Source organism: Eumetopias jubatus, unplaced genomic scaffold, assembly GCF_037043125.1.
Source record: "Eumetopias jubatus isolate StellerSeaLion01/CBP00866 unplaced genomic scaffold, mEumJub1_p1.0 scaffold_1, whole genome shotgun sequence".
Lineage (NCBI taxonomy): Eukaryota > Metazoa > Chordata > Mammalia > Carnivora > Otariidae > Eumetopias > Eumetopias jubatus.
The window spans coordinates 72,685,093-72,703,223 of NW_028274807.1; the positions used below are offsets into that span (position 1 = coordinate 72,685,093).

An 18,131-nucleotide genomic window follows, 5' to 3' on the forward strand; every position below is an offset into this window, starting at 1 on the left:
GAACTTGCTGGGGGCGGGGGTAACTTTATCTTTCTTTGGAACTTAAAATAAGTGCTTTTGCCAAAATGTTAACAATAGGTAAATTGGGTTAGGCAAACAAGAGTGTTCCTTGTATCATTGTTGTCAAATTTCCGGCAATTACATCCCAATAAAAAGTTTGAACGAAAAAGGAAAGACTCAAGGCTTTTCCACAAGCCACGGCGCTTTTCTAGAGCCGAGATGGCCAGCGCAGCGCCTTCGGGACTGCACTGGATGAAAGGGGGAAAGAGGAAAATGTGTCCTTGGAAAACCCCGTGGCGGAAGAGCAGCGGGGCACGCGAGCGGGGGTAGGCTGTGGCCCCCGGCCCGGGCGCCCGCCCCTCCCGCCGCCGCGCCGGCTCGGCCCCCGGCGCTGACTCACGCCCGCCCCGGTTAAATACGGCGAGTGCCCGCCCGGCGCACTCATGCTGCAGCCGTGAGCCGGCCGCGTCCTGCTCTCGCGCTCCCTCTGGTCCACGGCGGGCGGGCGCCGAGCTGCTGGTAAGTGGGCAGGCCGGCCTCCACCTCCTCCCTCCCTGCCTCCCACCGGCCCGCCAGCGCCGGCTCGCCCCTCCACCCCGCTGCCCCCCGCGGACCCCGCTGTCCAGGGCTGGTGGAGACCGGGATGCTCTCAGGAGGGGGCCAAGTGGAGCAGCGCTGGAGGGGTGCCGGGACGGGCCTCCCACCGCCCAGCCAGCCTGGGGCCACCAGCCCCCACCCCCTCGGCGGCTGGCTCCCTGACCAGCCTCCTGCCTCATGAGGTCAATCTGGGGGTGCTGCCCAGACGTTCTGCAGGGGGCAAGGTGCACTGAGAGTTGACTAAGTTAGCACACCAGTGACCCCTCGAGTTTACCTCTTTCGGGAACTAGCTCCCCTGGGGGAAGAGTTTCTCTTGTTCAAAGATTCAGGTTCTTTGACCCCTCCTTTTGCTAGCACTCACTGTGGTGGCCACAGGTGGCCCGCCCTGCGTGTAGGTCTGTCCAGGACCCACGGAGGGGTTACCGGAAGACAGATCTGTCCTCTTTTTGCGGACTTAAGAGTTGCTGCAGGAGTGAGTTCAGCCGACGTGCCCTGCCTGGTTGGGATTTCCAGTTTGGACCTCAGCTGTGGACTCAGAGTTGTTTCGGGTTCTAAATTTGTGTGTGGCTTAGGCGACCCCATTCAGGCAGCTTTGCCCTCTCGCCAGCTGGAAGTGTCCGGGTGTGGCCAGGGCTGTCGGTTCTGAGCTGGGGCTCCGGGCCGCAGATGGATTTGTGATGATGGTGGGGTGCCTTTAAAATTGTGACTCTGGTAGCTTTACGGGCATCTCTGCTCAAAGGTGGAGGCAGGGGCAAGGCCCAGGAACCAGCTGTGGGAAACCAGAACTTTCCTAGAGCTTTCCCATCTGTGCCAGAGTGTGAGCAAGCCAGGGCCAAATGTGTTACCTCAGGGCAGGCTGCCATGCTCTTGGAGAAGGTGTCCCTCAGGCTGAAGGTGCTGGATGCCCGTCTGCCATATTCCGGCTTCCCTGGGATTATCTGGGATTCCATCCCCATCCATTGCCTCCAGAATTTAGAACTCCTCTAATGGCTGTCACATCTTTCATTCTGCACTGATTGGACATCTGGGGTACATTCGGGGCCAGACAGTCCCATTTGCCTGTGGTCTTGAGTCAGCGGGCGGGCTCGGCCGTGAGGAGACCAGCCTGTGAGCGAGGTCGGGGCCGGGGGAGCGTTCTGAACACTCCCCGCAGAAATTTGGGGCACCCCAGGCTCCCCTAGGCCTGGTGGATGCTCGGTGGGGCTTGCTCTGTAACTGGGGGTGGTGGTGGGGGGCTGCAGGTGGGAGTAGATCCAGATGTGGAGAAATAGGGAGAGATGGGGGAGAAGCTCAGTCCCAGTTCGTCCCAACTTGGTCCTGCCAGCAAACACTCCCGAGGCTGTGATTACACAAGGCAAATTGCTTCCCAGAATCCTGACCACGAAGGAATGACTGCAGCTTCTGGTTTCATGGCTTCTCGGGCTTTGGGGACACAGGATTTAGAAAGTGTCTCCAAGATGCTTTGCGGAGAGGTTCATGAATCTATTTGGGATCCCCTAGGTGTCAGCCCGAGGAGAGGGCTGTAGCTTCTTTCATTCAAACCCCGAGTGGGAGCCTCTCCCAGCTCTGCTGGCAAGTTTTTCCATATGTCCTGCTGCTTTTGCCAAGCTAATTACAGCCCTGCTCTGGCCTCTGCAGGAAGCCCTACCTCCCCGAACCCTGGGGCTGGAAAGGACTTGCTTTTTCTTACTCATTTTCTTTTTTAAACAAATGAACAATATGTTGGCTTTGAAGGTCCAGGAGAGATGGGGTCAGCAACTGAACTGGGTGGGGAATGACGGTGTGGCCGTGTGGCCGGTCTTCCCTTGGGGCTCCAGGATGCATTGTGTTTGGGGTAGAGCGTTCCTAATTCGGGTAAATCCCTGAAGGGGCTGTGTGTTGAGATTATGGGATTAACCTCTTCTGGCAACCCCTTCTGTTCCTTCCTTCGACTCTTCCAGGCCACTCAGGTGAAACTGAGCTCACATGAGCTAGCTGAGGTCGTGGCTTGACGTTCAGTCTCCCTGATCCTGAGTTCAGGCTCTCTGTTCTTGGCAGTAAATGACACAGGTCAGGAGCATGTGTTTGTGCTGGGCTAGACTCCCAGGGGTGCTTCTGAGTGCAGACCATAGGAACCTACATCTGAGTCACTTGGGGAATTTGTTAAATAGTGCAGAGTCCTGGTCTCACCCAGACCTGGGAATCAGGATCTCTGTGCGTGGAGCCTCCGGAGATCCTGATTTTACTCAACAGCAGAAGGAACAGGAATTGTCATTGACATTTTTCTTTTTAAAGATTTTATTTATTTGAAAGAGAGAGAATGAGAGAGAGAGAGAGAGAGAGAGAGAGAGAGAGCACACGAGAGGGGGGAGGGTCAGAGGGAGAAGCAGACTCCCCGCTGAGCAGGGAGCCCGATGTGGGACTCGATCCCAGGACTCCAGGATCATGACCTGAGCCGAAGGCAGTCGCTTAACCAACTGAGCCACCCAGGCGCCCCTGTCGTTGACACTTATTGGGTACTCATATTGTGCCAAGAAGGACTCTAAGTGCTTCGAAGGGAGCACTCACTTAATCCTCATGGCTGCAATGCTGTGAGGTCAGGTCTATGAAACAAGCGTCCCAGGATCTTCTAGGTGATTTTTACGTACTGATTTGGGGTGTAGGGTGGGTACCCCCTGTTTAGTGAGATGGGCACACGTCTGGATGCACTGAGTCTCTCAGTCGGTGACTTCGGACCCGTTGGATAGAGCACTGATGAGCAGTTTGATGGAGGCGGATACTGGCGGGAGGCAGTAGCGGGGATGCTGCTGGTGGTGGTACAGAAGCCATCAGCAACTCCAAGCCTGACACCTCCCTCCGCTGGATGGGGCAACCTGTCATTGCAGATGGCGCCATGTTTAGGGAGAGGGCACAGGCCAGGGAGGGAGATCGTCTCTCTGGGCCTCCGTTTCCCCAGGTGCCCTGGACAGGGGCAGGACCAGACGCTCCCTAATCCCATGAAATGGCTCTTGGCTATTTGAAGATGCACTGATTAACAAGTGGGTTTGCCCTGCCTGGAAAGCCTTTGAAACGAGGTAAATGGGTCTGAGTTCCTCCGGGCTCGGCATGAAGGGGGGGCCAGGCCAGGTGGCATTGTCGGCCGTCCGGGGTGACCTATATGGAAGGGAAGATGAAGAGAATGGTGGGGCTTCAGGCCCGATTTCCTTTCTGTCTCCAGTCAGAAGGTATCAGAGCTATCAAGGGCCTTTGGAAGTCTTTACAGGAGGGGAAATTGAGGTCTGGAGAATTTACCCAAACTCACCCTCCAATTTAGTGTCAAGACCAGAGTAGCACATCTGTCTGCCAGGCTCTTTCCAGAAGCTTTGCTCCGTGGCATGGACATAAGAAGGCATCTCCTTCCAGGGAGCATCATGTTAAGGGGATGTGAATGATGGTAATAAACCAAAAAAGCGCCAACCCACCAACCAACCAACCAAGCCCAGGGCTTCCAGGCTAATTATGTGTTCAGTCATGAATGACAGGTAGTTCTCGTTGAAGAGACTCACAGCCAAGGCGCCTGGGCCAAGTGCTTCTACTCCTGGGGAGGGACCACGTCAGACTGTCCAGGTGAGCTGTCTGTCTGTCCGCTTGGCTCACTGAATTCCTGGGCCAGCGACAGACCCCAGGCTGGCCCTCCTCCCAGGACAGCGGCCGGACTGAGTTGCTGCAGTGATGGGGAACGCGTTCGGTCGCCCTGGGGGAGGAGGGTGTAATTAGGGTAGCTTTGTGGGTCTTTAACTGGCATTTGTCACGGCTGCCAAGCGGCCCTGGGCAGCGTGGGCTATTAGGCTGCTGTATGCTGGACTCCTGAGGGCCACGGGCTGCTGAGTACGCCTGCCTCGCTTGCTCAAGATCGCAGGGCCCGGCAGGCCGGCAGGCCGTCCAGCCCCGCTTCTGCGGGCCCTCCCTCCCCTGAGGGCTCTGCAGCTGAGTTTGAGGTGGGCTCTTTGGAGGTCCTTTGGAGCAGTGAGTGCCATGTGGCAGTAACAAGTGCTGGAAAACAGGAAACCGCCGCATGTGGGCTGGGGTAGACTCTGCAGACATAAGGATTTATAAAAAGGAAAATCTGCAAATTCTTGCAATATTTCTCAAGCTGAGTGTGGTCCATTTTAAACAACAGTGGCTCTGTTCCAATAAGGGGATTATCTTTTCGCTCTTTCTCCCAGGGCATGAGGCAGCCTCCCCTGGCTCTGAGCCCTTCCCGGGGCTGGCCTGATGCCCCCACCCCAGCTGGGGAGTGCAGACTCAGAGAAGCCTCGGGGTGGGTCCTCGGAGGGCACCTCAGCCCACACCCTCACTGACAGATGGGGCAATTTGACAGAGACTGCCTTGGGCTTGCCACATTATGGACACTTAATTTAGTCTCTGACATTTGGGCTACAACACCATTTTGAAGCATGCTGGGCATAGGAGTAGACATTAAAGATAAACAAGTACTAGCTAGTACATCACCAGGCGCCCCAGAGCTCCACCTTTTGAAAGTCAGTCCAGGGGGTAAGTCTCTCACACATGCATGTACCAGGGGGATGGGCAAACACCCCCCACCTGCCCACACAGACCCCTGGGAGCACAGGCACGATCATCTCGGTAGATGGCTCTCAGACCCTGGCCCTCTGGGACTCAGCCATAGAATCCCGAAGTCTTGGGGATAGACAGGCCATCAGCCGTCATCCAGTTCAGTATCCAGCAGGTGTAGGCGTCTTCTGTCCAGCTTCCTTTCCAGACAGTTGCTCAGCCTCTGCTTGAACACTTCCAGTGATGGGGAGCTTACTACCTCCATGGGTTGTCCATTCTGATTCAGACAAGCTCTCTTCGGTGGTGAACTGAAATATGCTGCCCCATAGCTTCGGCACACCACTTTTGACCTCTGGAGGCACAGTGAGTCCCAGGGCAATCCCTCATGGATCCTTGGAAAGTGCTAGTAGCTTCCTTCACAGATGCTCTTCTAGCTATCCATGCACAGTTCCTTCAGCGGATGCTCAGATATTCTGGGTTCTGGGTACCCTGATGGTCCCCTTACCCTTCTCTACCAGGCCGTCAAGAGGCTGGTTTGTTATTAGTCTTCTTGAAGTTCAGGGTGGGACTGGGCCCAGCAGTGCAGGTGTGGTCTGATCAGGGCAGAGCAGAGGAAGACCATCATTTCCTTTGTTCCATACTTCATACTTCTACTGGTGCAAGCTAAGATCACATTCATTTTTCTGGGCAGTCTCCTTTCTCTGTTACTAGCAATAAAAAGCCTTTAAGTCTTTCTCCTGGGGTGGATGTTGAGTCACTTTTTCTGTGCCCCCTGTTTAGGCTGTTTATTTTCCGCTCTCAGGTTCTGAACCTGACTTTTGTCTATGCAAGTTCGTCCTTCTGGATGTGTCCATAGCTTCATCTGGCCCCATGACTCTGCATCTAGACTCTGTTGGCCAAGTTATTATTCATTCTTTCCTCCATCATTTTATGTACTTATTCAAGTCCTTAATGCAAAATTACAACTGGTCAGGGCTTGGATGGCTGTGAATAAATAAAAAATCAAGGTCTGGGTGGGTGGGGATGAACTTGGGTTCTGTCCTCCGAGCAGGCTTGTTGGTGGGGGAGGGGGGGCATGTCAGGAAAAAGGTGCATTGAGTTAAGGCCAGGTTGGGAAGCCTGGATTATTCTGAGTTATGGGCCAGGCCTAGGACTCTATGAGTTCAGGAAGAGAGGCCAGAGAAATATCTTCTCCACCCAGCCAGTTTATTATGCCCTATATGCCATCATTTGAAATTCCTTCTTCTGATTCAGGATTTTTGCTTATTAAAAGGAGAGGCATTGCATTAACACTCAAAGTACTCACCCAAGAATCTGTTGGATTAAGCTCTGAGCCTCAGTTTCCCTGCTTCATGCATCCCCATAAAATAGTGGGAATGTATGATCAGCAGTTCTTAACCCTTTGGAAGTTAGAGACTCCTTTGAACCTCAGATGGAAGTTACAGATGCTGCTCTACACAGACACAGAAATCCTTAATCCCTGGAGTAAGAATGTCAAGATTAAAATACACTTTGAGGCCTTCCCGACCTCCAAGAGCCTATAGAGTCCGTGTTGCGGATGAACTTGAACACTCGCACACATTTGCCCGGCACTGTGCGGGACACCCTCACATCCATTCTCCTGTTTGCTCCGCTCAGTGGCCTCAAGAGGGGGCAGAAGTTATCATCCCAACTTAACACATGAGGAAGCTGAGCTTGAAGGCTCCAAGTTTCCTTCAAGGTCAAACAGCTAGCTGGTGGTTCCTTTTTTTTTTTTTTTTTTAAGATTTTATTTATTTATTTCACAGAGAGAGACACAATGAGAGAGGGAACGCAAGCAGGGGGAGTGGGAGAGGGAGAAGCAGGCTTCCCGCGGAGCAGGGAGCCCGATGCGGGGCTCGATCCCAGGACCCCGGGACCATGACCTGAGCCGAAGGCAGACGCTTAACAACTGAGCCACCCAGACGCCCCTAGCTAGTGGTTCTTAACTATTCATGTAGGTAGGGCTCTGTCCATACCTCATGTCCCCACCACATTGTATACATTATCTGTAATTAGGTAGATAGATAATTCTCATGACCCCTGACCTCAAACATCGAACCTTTCGTGAATTTGGCTCCATCCCCAGATCAGCACCATGCCTGCAGGAGCATCTGGCCCTACAACATTTGAGCTCAAAGGGCATCTTAAGTTTTCTGGGACTTACTTGAGGTCCCTCAGTGTTTCTTTGTGGAAACCGGAACTAGGACCCAGAAGGCCACAACAGCCCCTTCCAGTGAGACAGGAAGTGGCACAGATAATTTTCTTTCATCTGGAAGGTGGTTTGAATTAAGCCTCCATGAAGTGCCTGTGAACGGGTTCAGGAAGGGCCAGGTTGTCAGTCACGGTGGTGGGGCTGGGCGGGGCGGTGCTGGGGGGGCCCAGGCGGGGGAAGAGCGGAGCTTGCCCTGTAGCCTTTTCCGCCAGATGGGCAGTGCGTCCCACCTTTGCTGGCTGCCACTGCTCTCCCAGCTGACCTCCAAGTGCATGGTCTCAGCATTTCTCCCAGATTCAGGCCCCATGTATTTGGTCTCATTTCCTATCTGTTCCTCCTGGGGAGATCATGTTCAACCGGCAAGTTCAGGTGCTATGGGGGATACACACAGATGTATCTGATCTGGGGATTTTGTATCCAGACAAGATACTGTTCCTGCCTTAAGGAATCTATAGGGATGAAAGATGAACATCCCTGCCCTTGAAAAGCTTATTGACTAGAGAAGGACACAGGAACATAACAAATGCCATACAGAGCCGGCATGGCCGTAGTGGACGCTGGGAAGACCACCTGCGTGGGAGGGCAACTAACGCTGACTCACGGTATCTGGGGAAGCTTCCTAGAGGTGACTGCATTTGAGCTGGACTTGGAAGTATGGGAAAGATTTAGTTGAGGACAAAGAGTACTCTGGGTGGGGGGAATTGCTTGGGCAAAGGCGTGGGGAGAAGGTGGAAGAGGCTGGCTGACCAGATCACAGGTAGCATAAGTCGGGGTATGTGATGATGGAGTTCAAAGGCAAGCCAGTGTTCGACACCAAAGATGTTGACTTAGATATAACCGCAGTGTCGGTGAGATAACCCCGAATCACGTGTGCTCTCTCCCCTTGCAGAGGCCATGCCACTGAAACATTTTCTTCTTTTGCTGGTGGGCTGCCAAGCCTGGAGTGCAGGGCTGGCCTACTATGGCTGCCCAAGTGAGTGTACCTGCTCTAGGGCCTCCCAGGTGGAATGCACCGGGGCGCGCATTGTGGCGGTGCCCACTCCCCTGCCCTGGAATGCCATGAGCCTGCAGATCCTCAACACGCACATCACTGAACTCAACGAGTCCCCATTCCTCAACATCTCTGCCCTGATTGCCCTGAGGATTGAGAAGAATGAGCTGTCCCACATCATGCCCGGCGCCTTTCGAAACCTAGGCTCATTGCGTTACCTCAGCCTCGCCAACAACAAGCTTCAGGTTCTGCCTATTGGCCTCTTCCAGGGCCTGAACAACCTCGAGTCGCTCCTTCTATCTAGCAACCAGCTGGTGCAGATCCAGCCGGCACACTTCTCCCAGTTCAGCAACCTCAAAGAGCTGCAGCTGCATGGAAACCACTTGGAATATATCCCTGATGGTGTCTTCGACCACCTGGTGGGTCTCACGAAGCTCAATCTAGGCAAGAATAGCCTCACCCACCTTTCGCCCAGGATTTTCCAGCGCCTGGGCAACCTCCAGGTCCTCCGGCTGTATGAGAACAGGCTCTCAGAAATCCCTATGGGCACTTTTGATGGGTGTGGAAACCTCCAGGAGCTGGCCCTACAGCAGAACCAGATTGGTATGCTCTCCCCTGGCCTCTTCCACAACAACCGTAACCTCCAGAAGCTCTATCTGTCCAACAACCACATCTCCCAGTTGCCCCCTGGCATCTTCATGCAGCTGCCCCAGCTCAACCGTCTCACGCTTTTTGGGAATTCCCTAAAGGAGCTCTCACCGGGGATCTTTGGGCCGATGCACAACCTGCGTGAGCTTTGGCTCTACGACAACCACATCACTTCTCTACCTGACAACGTCTTCAGCGACCTCCGCCAGCTGCAGGTCCTGATCCTCAGTCGTAACCAGATCAACTACATCTCCCCAGACGCCTTCAATGGGCTGGCGGATCTTCGGGAGCTGTCCCTCCACACCAACGCGCTGCAAGAGCTGGATGGGAGCGTCTTCCGCATGTTGGTCAGCCTGCAGAACATCTCCTTGCAGAACAACCGCCTCAGACAGCTCCCAGGGAATATCTTCGCCAATGTCAATGGCCTCATGACCATCCAGCTGCAGAACAACCAGCTGGAGAACCTGCCCATGGGCATCTTTGACCACCTGGGGAACCTGTGTGAGCTGAGGCTCTATGACAACCCCTGGAGGTGTGACTCTGACATCCTTCCACTCCACAACTGGCTCCTGCTCAACCAGCCCAGGTTGGGGACAGATGCTCTCCCGGTGTGTTTCAGCCCACCCAGTGTCCGAGGCCAGTCCCTCATCATCATCAACGTCAACGCTGCTGTCCCCAGTGTCCAGGTCCCAGTGATGCCCAGCTACCCAGAAACACCACAGTACCCGGACACACCCAGCTTCCCTGACACCACCTCCATCTCCACTACTGACTTCACCAGCCCCATGGGGGACTACACCGATCTGACCACCGTTGAGGTCACCGATGACCGCAGCACGTGGGGCATGACCCAGGCCCAGAGTGGGCTGGCCATTGCCGCCATTGTCATTGGCATCATTGCCCTGGCCTGTTCCCTGGTTGCCTGCATCTGCTGTTGCTGTGGCAAGAAGAGGAACCATGCGGTCCTGATGCAGATGAAGGCACCCAATGAGTGTTGAAGGGGCGGGCTGGAGGCAGCGCTGGGGAAGAGTGGGAGCACTGGAGGATCTGGGAGTTTCATCATTGTGCCTCCATCCCTGGGTCCACAGAGCCATCCCCCACTCCCTCTCACTGGTCCCTGAGAGAAAGGCGCCCCCACCTTTTCCTGACCTGCCTGGTTCTCCTCTAGAGAACTACAGGAGAACCAGCTCTTGCAGGACTTCTTACCACCAGGGAGATCCAACCGGCCATGGCAAAAACCTCATGGCGTTTCTAATTCACGTCCCTGGGCTTCATTCGAGAAAGCCCTTCTCCACAGCCTTACCAGCTCTCCTCCAACAAGCTTCCCTGCGCCCGCGGCCCTGCTGGCCTCTGTAGACTCAGTTACCACGCCGGCTCACTTTGTGGGAATAGTTCTCCACGGGGACAGCTTCTCTCCTAAGTAGGATGTAAGTTGATTTCCCTTCCTTTGCTCCACCCCCATCTGTGGCATGCTCTCCCCTGTCCCCACAAATGAAAGGTCTCCCTTGATTTTCTGCTCCTGAAGGCAGAGTAAGTTCTCTCCTCACAGAAGGCTTCCACCCACTCAGCTGGCTTCCTAGGAGCTGCCAAGCACCTGGTTTTTGGGTCGCTGTGCAAGAGGCCCCTCGGCTCCCGCAGAGAGAGTCACTGTCAGCGTCTCTCATGGGGTCGTTATCTGGAGAAGGAAGACTGGCACCTGTGCAACAAGTCAGCCTTATAGAGATTTCTGAACCGCAGATTTTGCTTTGAAAATGTTGGTCCTTTGAGGGATAAGGTCATGTAGAATGTCTGACCCCTAAAAACCTTGAAAATCAGCTTACTAGTACTGGATGGAGAAAGCACCCTGGCACTTGGGGTGTCCTTACGTTCATCCCTAGGGTTTTTCTCTTTTAACTTTTTATTGAAGTATAACACATACAGAAACATGGGAGCGTGACTGTGTAGAGTTTGATGGATCTTCACAAACAGTTCACACCCGTGTAATCAGCATCCAGATCGAGAAACAGGACATCACTAGTATCCTCCATCGTGGACTTTTACTGGAGAAGACAGGCTTGTGGAGATGGGTCCCCAAGAGCCAGGACGGCCCCTCAATGCCCCTGCCAGCCTGCCCTTGCCAAGACCCAGCTGCTGGGGTGGGGGAGACGATGTGGGTACGTTCTGGCCTGGATAGGAGATGTAATCAAATCCCCACACCCCGAGGCACCCAGAGCGGCCAGGTCAGAGGCATCTCGACAGCAGAGGCCCCTGCAAGCACACATCTTTCTCCGCCAGCAAGCTGTCCCCTGCTCATCGGAGGCCCCTCTGCCTGGGCCTTTTATGGGCATGCTCTGCCTCTATCTGTTTTTAATTTTCACTTTCCATTTGGGGGAAGCGAAATAGTTTGGAGATGAGAGCCTTCAATTGAACAGCTGAGTGTAATGGAACCTGGTAATCCTTCTAGTGTGGTAAAATTCTCCATCAATGTTCCAGTCAGCTAGACACTGAAATTCAGAATGCTCACATATGGGAGGCAACATCAGGGCACACAGATAGGTCACGCTGGGTCTGGGGGCTCTCTGGAGTTCCTTCTGCCTGTGGCCTGCTTATAAGAGTTAAGTGTTTGGTGCAGGGTTATCTTCCTCCTTGAGTGCTAGCCACATAAATACCTGCCTTCAGTACCTTCCTGCTGCACACGTATTCACACTGGTAAAGAAATTGTGCTCATGGCAACTCATGTCTGTGTTCGGACAACTGGTCTATCAGTTCAGAAATAAAAACAGTGAAATGGAGAATTTCAGCTGTCTGTGTCTGCCCAGGAAAGAGCTGCAGCCGGTGCTGTAAGGATTTGGAAATCCTGACGGGCTCTGACTAGTTTTCTCTGTCCCACAAGACAAATAAGAAATTGCCTGAGGCTTTAGTGGCATGATGCTGACAGGTACCCAACAAAACAGGTCCAGGAAAGGATGTGTGTAAGAACTAGTACACTGTATAGTTTTTTTCTCTGTCCCAGAGAATCTGGGGAAGATGGGGCCTGTCAAAGGCAAAAGACATCTTCTCCCCAAGGTAAATCTGGGTCTCCAAAAGGTTTACCAAAGATTTGTAGCAACTGGTGGACATGTACCAAGACTTGCCAGGGCCCAAAAGGAAGTGAGCCTAGAGCTTGGGGCATGGGCATCATTCCATTGATGGTGGCCTGCCTGCTGGTGCTGGGGCCATCAGGAGAAGCTGGGCTTGCTTTCCTCCAGATAGGAAGCATGGTTTAGCACTGTATTCGTCAAGGTGCTCCTTATGAGTAGGCTCCAGTGTCTCATTGTGCAAGGGTGCAAGTGGGTACCTGGCAGAGAGGTGAGGAAGGAGTCCTTTTCACCCAGTGTGTCCTGCCCTTCTGGACCCAGAACCCTTGGGTAGTCCTGGCATTGGCCATGACATTGGAGGTCTTTTCTTCCAAGCCCAGGATAGCAACATGTTTCCCCAGGCCAAAGGTTGGCCTGAGGGCATCTGTCCTCAGATGTCTCCATGCAGGAGCACCCCTTCGTGGGGCTGGTGAACTCTTTACATGATGCTCTGAGCTTGTCTGGTCCTTTCTCCCATCAGAGTGGATTGGATGGAGCCATTGGACCTCCTCTTCCATGGCAGGCCTTTTGGCCTCTCTGAACCATGTTGTCTGGTCAGGGAGCTACCAGGAAAGCTGGATGGAGTTTCCTTTCCAACAAGACATTGCATTTGCTCACTTTTCAGGGCTGGAGTGAGCTGCTTGGTCCCCCCAAGTTGAGGTAGGGTACAGAATCCACTTTAATTTCCCCGTTTGCTCACTGGCCCCTAGGTCACCTTGCCGGTACCAGCAGCCTCCATTTGGAGTGAAGGGTCAATGTTGGAGAAAAGAGAATAAAAACCAGTTAGAACCACCGTTTTTCAAAAATGCTTACTGTGTGTAGATACCCTTTAAAGCACTGAACAAGCATTTTCTTTTTAAGCCTGACAACACCTCTGTGCATGGGTACTACCGTTATGCCCTGGAAATGGGTCTAAACTCACTCTTTCTTCTGCAACATTATTCAGTGAGCTGTGGGTTTTCTTTCTCTCTTCACACTTTCTTTTTTTTTTTTTTTTAAAGATTTTATTTATTTGAAACAGAGAGAGACACAGCGAGAGAGGGAACACAAGCAGGGGGAGTGGGAGAGGGAGAAGCAGGCTTCCCGTGGAGCAGGGAGGTCAATGCGGGGCTCAATCCCAGGACCCTGAGATCATGACCTGAGTGGAAGGCAGATGCTTAATGACTGAGCCACCCAGGCGCCCCTCTCTCTTCACACTTTGTACAAGACCTCATGACCTGTCCTGGGCTTTCATCCGTAAAGAAAATGGGAGTCACTTTCCTGCTGCTTCCTACAGTCTTAGCCATTGGAACCTCACTTGCTACTGTGTGGATCAAAAGCTTTGTCCATACAGGCGAACATTCAGCTCACCCATCCACTAAAGAAAAAGAGCAGTTTCAGGAATCTGTTTCCACCCTCAGGAAGCTGATGGAAAGCAGACAGCTAGGGAGATATCTAGATCACTGGAGCTGGTAACCAGACACTGGTTGTGTCCAAGCCTTTAGCTACAAACCACTCACAGAGTGCAGCCCACGGATCTCTCAGTCAGAACTGAACCCGGGCTGTTGGGGAGGCAGTGAGTGGGGGGCTCGGGAAGGAAGCCCTCACTGTGGTTCAGAGACGGGGGCAGGTGCTTCCCTAGGCCCAACTTCTGCCAGCTATGCTCTCTCCTTCACCTAAGGAGAGATTGTTCTCACCAACCCATTGCCTTCATGCTGCCTTCAAAAGTAGATCATGTTTGCCTCGCTTAGAGAATCATTGCAAACAGTCCCAGGTGCTTGGTGTTGCATTTAGAGATTTCTAGGCCCCCAGCGTCTTATAGAGTGTGAGCCCTGTTGGGCAGGGTTGGGGGTCCATCTTTGCTGGATGCTGCCTATAATAAATTTGGTGTACAGAACAATAAATGGTATACATAGGACACATGTGCGCTCGATGGATGTCTTGCCTAAGGAATCTCACACCTGTTGATTCTACTCTTTTTCATGCATGTGAGGCTGACCCAGACAGACCCTCGTGGAGAATAGATTCTGAGCTGGGGCAAGGCCTTTGGAAAGTGAGTGGGGAACATAAATGCAATAATAAATGATATCTCTAGGGCACTGTGTCTGGAAGGAGCCTTAAGAATAGGGTCAACCCATTTTATAGATGAAGAAAGGGAGATCAAGGCAGGATATGAATTTCCTCGTGTAATTAAGGCCTGAGCTCGCACTGCAGCAGGTCTCCAAACTCCCAGACTGGGGGTTCTTCTATGTCACCACAGAGGCATTCATTTGACCTGTACTTGAACATGCACACACGCACACGCACACAGGCTTAGGTGGGTGGGACTCTTCCTGCACACCGTGGCATTCCTAGGCGCTAGCAGCGCCTAGCACCAGGCTCGGTGGGTCACAGGCTCTCAGAAGACACCATCTGAGTGAAGGCGACTCCCTCCAAAGTGTCCAGGTGTCCCCAGCACTTTTTCAGGTCTCCAGATCCCAGGGGCTCTGCTGTAGCTGCCAGCTCAGTGCTTGAGAGAGGGATGATCTCTGCGGGTCCTTTATCCCACTGCTGTGCCAGGATAGGAGCTTCAAACTGTATTTTCCTGGGCTCTTGTAGCTCGTAGATCCTCTCTGCCGGGGGTAAGCTTGTCCCAGGAGTTTTGGCTAATGGGAAAAGGGTTAGAGTCCTCATCCCATTTCCCAGAAGGTCCCTAGAGTTCTTAATGCAAATCTCCCCTCCGCACATGCCCACATATGCCCAGAGTTCTGCCAGCCTGCTCCTATCTGAAGTTTTATTTCACACGTGTGTGTGTGGGCTCACGTGTGCACGCACGCACACACACACACACGGGTCGGCCCTCTACCACACCCATTCCACAGAGGGGGAGGCAAAGACTTGTAGAGATTAAATAATTTGTGTAAGGACTGGTTCCTTAGTTGAAGAGCCAGGATTCGAACCTGGATCCACTGAAGGCCCAATTTCTCTGGCTCACCATGACATTGAGAGACAGACAAGGTCTCTCTCTAGAGGTGAGTGTCAGTGCCTTAAGAAGCCATTCAGAGCGCATGGCAGATTGGGCTGTTCCTGTAGCCTGGCTGTGGATCTCCTCCAGAGGTGTGCCCCCTTCCCTCAGGCCCCGGCCCCCGGCCATTCCTTGAGTGTACCATCTTGCCCCTGCTGGCCTGGGTGCCGTGGAGGGCGGGGTGGGGCGCATTCTGTTCCCAGCCCTTCTTCCCTCTGACATGCTCCTGTGTTCCTCTGCCAAAGTGTGGATTTGTACTATGTCTCCGTTGAAAAATGTTTCCTTGCTACACTTTATCAGAACTTCGTGATTTAGCTGATGAAATCCACTCACATGCCAAAGAAATATTAGTTAAGTCATGAAAAAGAGTGAGATAGATATCAGTACCATGCAACGAGTTTTAAAGCCATCAGTCTGCTTTGATTGGTAGCCTCCGGACATTGAAAATGACCTAAGACTGCTTATCTAGGTCATGCCTTCACACTGCACCCCTTAAAATATATACACACCTATACACACACACACACACACACACACACACACACACACACTCTTTACCTCATTCTGCAGCCCCTGGATGAGCATCTCCAGACAGGAGAACCACTATTTTTTTTTTAAAGATTTTATTTATTTATTTGAGAGAGAGAGAGAGAGCACACAAGCAGGGTGAGGGGCAGAGGGAGAGGGAGAGGGAGAAACAGGGAGCAGGGAGCGAGCCGAGCAGGGAGCCAGATGCGCGGGGCTGCGCGGGGCTCGATCCCAGGACCCCGGGATCATGACCTGAACTGAAGGCAGATGCTTAACCAACTGAGCCACCCAGGCGCCCTAGGAAAACCACTCTTTTCCAAAGCTACATCTTTCATCCTTGGCTAGCCCTATGGCGAAACTGTGCCTCTCCATATTGGGCCAAAATTCACCTCCTTCCATCTTCTCCCCTTTTAACTCAGAAAGGGTTTAGAAAGTTAGTTTATGAAACAAACCAATAAGCCAAGGAACAAGCCCACAGCCCTCTTAGACTCCGTCCCGGCACTGAGAGCCCAGCAGGTGTCTGTGACCAGGCGTTCCCCTGTCAGGCTCCCAGCACCCGCCTGGCCTTTCACCGGGAGGTGATGTAAGCGGACCCCTGGCTGCAGCCCTCCTCCCTGGATCAGCCTCCTGGAAACTTTCTAGGGCCTGCTGGATGGCCCGCGGCCCTGTAGGTGCCAGGCCTGTGATTTCTGCTGGATTTTGGCCTCAGTGGGGATCTGTCCACGGGAACAGTTCAGGGTCATTTTGTTAATCTTCAGAGGCCTTGCCCCAGATTCTCCTCTGCTGTCCTGTGACGCTGGTGACATTCCGGGAACACTTGGTCCACGTGAGGGGAGGAACCACTGCGGGGAACTTTGATCAGCGCTGGCGCTGCTGGGCTCACACTGACCATAGACCACGCCAGACACACTTCTGCTCCCTAGGAAGAGCCAGGGCGGCCTGTGCGTGTCCTCTCAGCCCCTCACGGTAGGTCTCCTGGGGTCTGTGGGGACGGGGGAGGACTCTGGCCTCCGTCCCGGCTGCGGGGCAGGAGAGGGGCAGTCACTCCTCCCAGGGTCAGAGCCCAGCTCTTAGCAGGATATACCATCCGGGTCCGCTGCCATAGGAGGAGAAGCCCCTGTGGCCCCCTGCCAGGGTGGTGCTGGCCTGGGGCAGGAGGCAGGGGCGGCAGGGGTCCTGAGATGCAGGTGACCGGTCCCTGTGCTCTGGGCGTGCAGAGTGAATGGTGGGGATACACAATACGCAGGACGACCATATGTCCAGCTTTGCCTGGTTCCACCCTTGTTTATACCATCCTGTGGCTCCCCTTTGAGTGCGGGGTTTCGTTGATACAGTCACTCCAAGAATAAAATCCAAACGTAGCTACCTTTCATCCAACACTTACTATTTGCCAGGTGTTGTGTTAAATGCATTGTATTTGCTGTCTAATGTAAGCATATATATTATCCAATTAGGTGCTGATTTTAACCCTAAGGGATGAGGTTACGCTCGTGCATGGGAAAATTGAGGCTTAGAGAGGAGTGACCTGTCCAAGCCCACACAGCCTGTAGGCAGCAGTGTCAGAATTTGAACCCAGGTCACAGCCCTGGCAGAGTTCAAGGGCTTCCCCACTCCGCTAAGCACGAGGAACATAAGATGTGATATACAGGAGACCGAGAGCCACAGGCACGTTCGCTTCAATTCAGCACACCACACCTGGGCTGCGCTCAGCTCTGGGCCAGGTGCTGGGGTGCACGGCCCGGTAAGACAGGCTGCAGGGAGCATCCCCAGCCCCCAGAAGCTCACAGTCAGACGGGTGCAACTGACCAGAAGTTAGAGCAGAAGGACCCAAGCATTCATCTGAGGATGGGAATGACCTGTGGGGTCCACAGTCAAGGATGGCTTCCTGGGGGAAGGTGTGACTTGCGTGGGCTTGGGGTGCGGGTGGAGGTATGGGGGCATTCTAGAGCAGAAAGGGCTGTGTAAGCAGGAGTTAGAGGTGGCGCCCTGTGGGAAGCGTTGGAAGAAAGGACAGTGCTCAGTTTACAGCTTCTTCTTTTTTTAGATTTTATTTATTTTTTTGAGAGAGAGAGAGAGAGAGAGCGCAGGTGCACAAGCGGGGGGAGGGGCAGAGGCAGAGGGAGAAGCGGGTTCCCCCCAGCTGAGCAAGGAGCCGGAAGCAGGGCTCCATTGACCCCAGGACCTGGGGATCATGACCTCATCCCAAGGCGGACGCTTAACCGGCTGAGCCACCCAGGCGCCCCACAGCTTCTCTTCTTTCACCGTGCTGGCTATCTCCCACCAAGGCAGCTGGGAGACGAGCTCTTTTGAGCCTTTGGGATGTAACTGCAAGGGAGGAGAGCAGTCCAGGAGGCCCGCATTACGTGTTTGGAATGGGGCTGTGCGTTTTTACCTGATTATCTGAATTTTTATGACTTTCAACCTTCTTACAAACGTGCCCTGTTTATTATTTTATTTTTAGAAACTGTAGAAAATGTCTGATAAAGCAAAAGGAAAAAATTAAAGTCACCCACAGTTCTGTTT

At 53.3% G+C, this 18,131-nt stretch overlaps 1 protein-coding gene across 1 annotated transcript; it reads left to right on the forward strand.

The window, feature by feature from the left end:
• The first annotated feature begins 443 nt into the window (after window positions 1-443).
• On the forward strand, window positions 444-10,000 carry LRRC15 (leucine rich repeat containing 15). Its single transcript, XM_028100818.2, has 2 exons — window positions 444-519; window positions 8,253-10,000. Exon 2 carries the CDS (start codon window positions 8,258-8,260, stop codon window positions 9,998-10,000), a length of 1,743 nt encoding a protein of 580 aa, XP_027956619.1. The 5' UTR covers window positions 444-519; window positions 8,253-8,257.
• The last annotated feature ends 8,131 nt before the right edge of the window (window positions 10,001-18,131 follow it).

What these genes read in the sequence shown, in the direction of transcription:
- LRRC15 (XM_028100818.2), top strand. Translation starts at nt 8,258, where the DNA reads ATGCCACTGAAACATTTTCTTCTTTTGCTGGTGGGCTGCCAAGCCTGG.